At 30.6% G+C, this 6352-nt stretch overlaps 1 protein-coding gene across 1 annotated transcript; it reads right to left on the minus strand.

Annotated features, from left to right (window-relative positions):
* Nucleotides 1-3683: 3683 nt before the first annotated feature.
* On the minus strand, nt 3684-5491 carry LOC145012778 (PKS-NRPS hybrid synthetase cheA-like). The gene is made up of 2 exons (XM_078971570.1): nt 4344-5491; nt 3684-4269 (listed from the first exon to the last, which is right to left on the minus strand). Exons 1-2 carry the CDS (start codon nt 4930-4932, stop codon nt 3782-3784), a joined length of 1077 nt encoding a protein of 358 aa, XP_078827696.1. The 5' UTR covers nt 4933-5491; the 3' UTR covers nt 3684-3781.
* Nucleotides 5492-6352: the final 861 nt, after the last annotated feature.

A 6352-nucleotide genomic window follows, 5' to 3' on the forward strand; every position in this document is an offset into this window, starting at 1 on the left:
CTTTTAGGGTTTCACTCACTGATATGGAGGTTGAGAAATGAGCCATAGCACCCTTTAAATAGTGCACAAGACGAATTAAGGTTTTGCACCTGGGCCGGGTACGCCCGGTGTAACTCTGGGTACGCCCAACGTACCTTGGCGATTCGCGTCCATTCTAAGCACACTGGGAAAAAGTCCATATATATACCCATATGGCCCTGTCTTTATCTTCCTTCTCTGGATAAAAATTTCTAAAAAACCTTGAACTACTTCTTCATCAGAATTAATCATTGGGAAAAAGATTAATTGAAGCATAAATAAATAAAACCAAGAAATAAAAAAAAAACATTAAATGATTAGATAAACGAATACGATGTACTTACTTTTAGTAAACCAGATGAGTCACACAGGAAGAGAACACATAAAGAAATGAAATCCTGAAACCAAAAAAATAGAGCTAACATTTACCTTAATTTTTACATTACATTTTGAGATATGGGTGCCTTGTTTAAGAAAGCGGTATCAATTTATCAAATACAACCCTCCTTTTCCATAAATCTCAAGTAGCAAACAAAAACCCCTAATTTATGCAACCAGATGAAATCGAGACAGAGATAGAGGAGAATTACAGATTTACCTTTTTGCATTCACGATGAAATCATAAGAGCACACATCAGGCATCTTCCATAATGGCGGAGGACAAAGCTGGAGTGTGTCACTTGGCACAGTGGCAGGGCGGTTACAGAGTATGTGTTGCTAATTTGGAGGGGGCATGTATTTTCTGGGTTAGTGTTTCTAGGTCAAAAAATGGTGCCTAAGGTTAAAACATCGAAAATAGAAATTAAGGTCAGATGAGAGAACTGGAAAATATGTTAGATGTCATTGGTTGTTAGGGAGAGATGGTGGTGGTGGGGAGAGATGGCGGCGGTGAATGGTGGTGAGATGAAATGTGACGGTGATGAAGGTGATTTGTTTGATGGTAGTGATGGTTATGTGACACCATAGTTTACTTTTGGTGGGTTGCGATGTTTGATATAAGGGGTTTTAAAGGAAAGATGCGAGAGAAGAGAAAGGCGGAGGCGGAGGCGGCGTTGTTTAACAATGACGTTGATGGTTGCTCCTTAATTTAAAGAGATAAGGTACCGAAATTTGGGTATTGACCGATTCAATTAATACTACAAATGAGGGAATACAGGTAAATCTTTTGACCAATTCAGGTTGTAGATAGCTTTTGACAAATTCATGTTGCATATAAGTTTGACCGGATAAGATTTAGTATCTTTGCATGCATAAAATCATTGTACATGATGCATTAAGGTTTCTACCTCTTAAAATTCAGCAAAACATGTTAAATGCTTTTTAAGGTATATATATATATATATATATATATATATATATATATATATATATATATATATATATATATATATATATATATATATATATATATATATATACTAGTTTATAACCCATGGGAATCACGGTTATAAAATTAATTAAAATTTTATAATTATTAATCAATTATTTTAAATAAGTTATTTTAAATAAATTATTAATTAAGAGATATATCAAAATTTTAAAGTTATTATGACTTCAAGTTTAACATATAATTTGAAAATGTAAATTTGAATTTTGAAATAAATTGCCTAATATATGTACATGACACATGACATAATATTAAATGAGAAGTGTATTAGAGTGACACTTGGTAAAAAGAGATTAAAACTATTCATTTATTAGAATAAGGATATATATATATATATATATATATATATATATATATATATATATATATATATATATATATATATATATATATATATATATATATAGTAGGGGAGTCATTTTCTGACCGTTAGACTAGGTTATCAATATATGTATGAGAGATTTTATTCGTCGATTCGGTTATATTTTATTTAATTCGATTTAATCGGTTTTCTTACTTCTAAAATACTAGCCGAAACGGAATCAAATAAGGTTTGGATAAATCCGTTTTAAGGTTATTTTGTTTGGTTCTCAGTTAAATACGAATAACATAAATCAACATTTCAAGTGTACTAAGAAAAAATGATTTGTCCAAAATAACTTAACAAACACGTCTAGACTAATTGTATGTTATAAAATTACGAAGAAAACGTTGAAAACTATAAATGTGCATTATGTATGTATGCACATTTGTGAATATCCGAATTCAAATAAATGTTCATTACAAACAACATTGTTTTTTTTATTATTTTGGTGCGACTGGATTAGAAGATGCATTAGAGATGGTATGATGGTATTAGTTTTAAAAAAAATTGACCGGAGAAAAACTCAAATTCTCATACAAATTTATTTATAAAAAAAACTTTTAATTTTATTCATATTTAATCATTTTTCTTGTATATTATATGTCATATAATTTATTGAAACCGTTCACATTTTACTTTTATAACTTTTAAAAGCTGGTTATAATAGTAAAATATGAACAATTTCAACAATTTTAACAATATATGGTATACGAAAAAATGATTAAATGTGAACAAAAATAATAGATCGTTACTATCTTGAGACAAAAAGGAAAGGATAGTGTTACTTAGGAGAATGAAGAGGGCGATGAAAAGTGGAGGAGTCTCAACCCTCAATTAATGACTATGGTAGAGCTTGGGTGGACTAGAGTTAAGGCATTTACAATGCATTGAACTCCATAGAGTTTAATGGATTGCCACATCATCATTCTTAAAGTCATACAACTTTATTATTATTTTCTCTACAATGTATTGAATTCTACAAAGTTCAATAGAATGTTGCAAAATATAATTTATAGTAAATATTTAAGGATTAAAACTTTCCTTTTTCCCATTGAAGAGTTCAATGACCGTTGAACTCCAAATCCATTGAATGTCAATGTAACATCTCACAATGGTTGAGTTTCATCCATTGAATGACACATGAACTTGCCACCTCATTCAACTCTCACGTTAAACTCACCATTGTGGATGCTCTTAGAGATGGGATGTAGTCTTGATGACGTAGGTGTCATCGCGAAAAACACAAATATCATGAAAAACTAATATAATGTTTCTAGACATGATCTAAGAAACATACAAATCCATGAAAAAAAAAATGTAATTTAGTCTAAAGTTTAAAAAATATATTGACCATTAAAATTAAATAAAAAAACATGTATTAATGTCATGTTTTGTGTTTTAGTCAAATATGATATATATTCTACCAACCAATGTTCATAAATGTCATGTTTTGTGTTTTAGTCAAACATGCATTAATGTCATGTTTTGTGTTTTAGTCAAATATGATATATAGTTGCTGATTTGTACACAACAACTTTTTACGCACACAACAACTTTTTATAAATAAACAATTTTACCCTTTCTTCAATTTTATAATTTACCTCCTCCATATTTACAACTTTTCCTCAATTGTACACTTTACCCCTCCCATTATATAAATATATATTTCTACCTCTCTATCTCTTTATATATATATCAAAATCATAAATGTATAATTTTTTATTATTTTCTAAAGACACTCATTCTTATCTATCATATATTTCTTCTCCTACGAGCCATATATTTATACGTACTAAAAATTGTCAATTTTATCATTTTTTTGTTACGACATATAACTTGATAATAACTTTTAAAATCAAAGACTTAACTATATAATCAAACTTTGTCCAATCAAATTTATTAAACAACCGTTAAACTAAACAAGTATCCACATAAAAAAATATACTATGGTAGGCTTAAAAAGAACATTTGAATCAAGCAACCATGTCAATAAAAAAAATACTATGATGAACTTAAAAAGGACCGTCTAAATCAAATGTATCTAATGGATATACGTTTAAATCAAATAAGTTGTTTTCACCATTTGCTTCATTACGTCTTTGTGAAGATTCTACCAACTCAAATCTTGAAGGATCCCGTGTCGTTGATGTTATTCCTCCTTTCTTTTTTGATTTTGGAGGTCTTCCTTTTGGTCGTTGAACCACCGGTTCAAAAAAGGCATTAGATTGGTTCAGAAGTTCAGTAATCAGCGAAAGTGCATGTTTTTTCTTGTTTAAGGGCCACCTTTGGTACGTTGAGCGCAATTCATTAAGCAGCTCATCAAGTCTACCAGTGTCTTCATCATGCAAATCATTTTGTGAATTTAGCGACAGTGTGTCAATCCTCCATTGCGGATGGATTAAATCCAATGGAAAAGTAGTTCCTTGCCAATATTTTATCTTGTGAGCACATGGAAGACCCATGGTTGCCATATAGTGACCGGTGCAAGGAGTCATACTACCTAAAAATACAAAATAATTAATAAATGTTAGTAAATAATAAAGGTTAACAAACAATAAGAAAGGTAAATATTACCATCTTTCGTAAAACCATATTGCTCATATATCTCCTTTAAGGCAAAGTGAGATACGTGATAATGAAGTTCTCTAAATAATGGCATAGTGCCATCATGATGAACATGAATTTTCTCACTTGAGAGCTTTACTTTAATCTCATTAAATTCATGCTCAACTACAAGACAAATTTTCTCTTTCACCTCCCTCAAATCTCTCGTGGAAACTTGCAAATATTGTTTAAGTTTAGCATGTGCACCTTCAACTCTTGATGACGATCGATTGCCAAAATGCAAGTACTTATCCGTCCAAGCACTAACAAACTTTTCTTTCCAAGGCAACCATACATTTTTTATGTACTCAATTACGTCTTTCTTCTCTTTATGAATTGATGTAAATTCAAACCAGTTTTCCTCAAAAAGAGCTTCCGTTGTCGAATATACAACATTATTCCAATCAGACATAAAAATATAGAACTCCTCGGCACGTCCAAAATATTTCTTGCAATTTGCCAGTACATTTTTTTCAATATGCCAAACACATAAAAGATGTGATGTCGTAGGAAAAACTTTTTTTATGGCATTTATTAACACCAATTCCCTATCTGACATAATCACACACGGATCTTGTCCAATAATCTCTTTAAATGCTCATAATGCCCAAGAATAGTTTTCTTCATCTTCTCTTTCCAAGAAAACAAACCCAGAATAAAAGGCAGTATTAAAACACGAAACACCAATAATATCAAGGAGTGGCATGTTATATTTATTGGTTTTGTAGGTGCAATCCATCAAAAATATGTTGGAGAAAGCTTTAGCCAATTTAATCGACAAAGGGTGTGCAATGAACAAACGAGATATCCGCCCCTCTGCATTATGTGAAATGTCATAAGTAAAACCACCTTCGTCAAGCTCCTCAAATAATGCATTGATCATAGGTCGATTCCTTAAATTTTCCCTTCGGATTTTTCTCTTCACATTGTATATGTTTCTAGAGATTACTGGTATATTTGGGGTTTGTTGACACAAAGAAGAAAGAATTTATCTCGGGGGAATCCCTGCCTTGGTCATTTCTTTAACACTTTTTATGCTTTCCGATGGTAACTGACGAAACGAGGGATGTCCGGAGATGTCCGTAGATGGCTCATGGTTATGTGATAAGTCTTTTACATCAAATATCCAAGCACCATCACTACTCCTTTTGCCCAAAAGCTTAAAAGGACAATTGATCAAACGCGATCCAGTGGTTTTTTTTCGTTTACCTGAAATACCTCGTATATCTCGATATAAACCACATCTGTCACATTGCAAAATCACATGTTTGTCTTTTCTTGAACCACGAATAGATATCCCATATCCTTTAGAATAATAAAATTCTCGAACACTCTTCAATAAATCATCACACGAGTCAAATTTCGAAGTAGTTAAATAAACATTTTCACTCAGTGGCATTGATGGAGTTGATTCCATTGAAATTGTCTATTACATAATCACACACAAATTAAGAAATTCATTACAAATAATAGTGATAAACAAAAAAATATAGTTTGATGAAATTAACTTAAAAATTTAACATTAGCGTGTTAAGTGACTAGATGACTAGGTAAGCTTTACATTTATATTCTTCAATAGCATGGATTTTTGGGCTTACAGTCAAGACAAATAGCAAAGTATTTGATGTATTTGATGAAATTAGTAGAAAGGTAAACAGAATATTCATTGATTTTTTGGATGAATAGCGTTTAAAGATATTTACTCTTATTAATATAAGCATTATGTAGTGTAACTAAGGGAGAAAAATTGATTTTTTCAATACAAACAACAAACAGTGGTTTTGATCTTTTTCAACGGTTTTAATCTTTTTCAATCTCAAATTACAAACTATAATTGAATATACAAACTAGAATTGAAAATAGAATCATAATAGTAGCAACGATACAAAAATCACAATACTAATAATTCAATATAAAATCACAAATCAATTAATGGAAGAAATACAATCACAATATAAAATCACAAACCAAAAAATAAA

Source organism: Lactuca saligna, chromosome 8 (genome assembly GCF_052625555.1).
Source record: "Lactuca saligna cultivar CGN05327 chromosome 8, ASM5262555v1, whole genome shotgun sequence".
Lineage (NCBI taxonomy): Eukaryota > Viridiplantae > Streptophyta > Magnoliopsida > Asterales > Asteraceae > Lactuca > Lactuca saligna.

Excerpts from the sequence above, each read along its gene's own strand:
- LOC145012778 (XM_078971570.1), bottom strand. The coding sequence starts at position 4,932 with ATGTCAGATAGGGAATTGGTGTTAATAAATGCCATAAAAAAAGTTTTT. Across the intron at positions 4,270-4,343 it reads ATATGGTTTTACGAAAGATG|GTAGTATGACTCCTTGCACC; the intron begins GTAATATTTACC and ends TTGTATTTTTAG.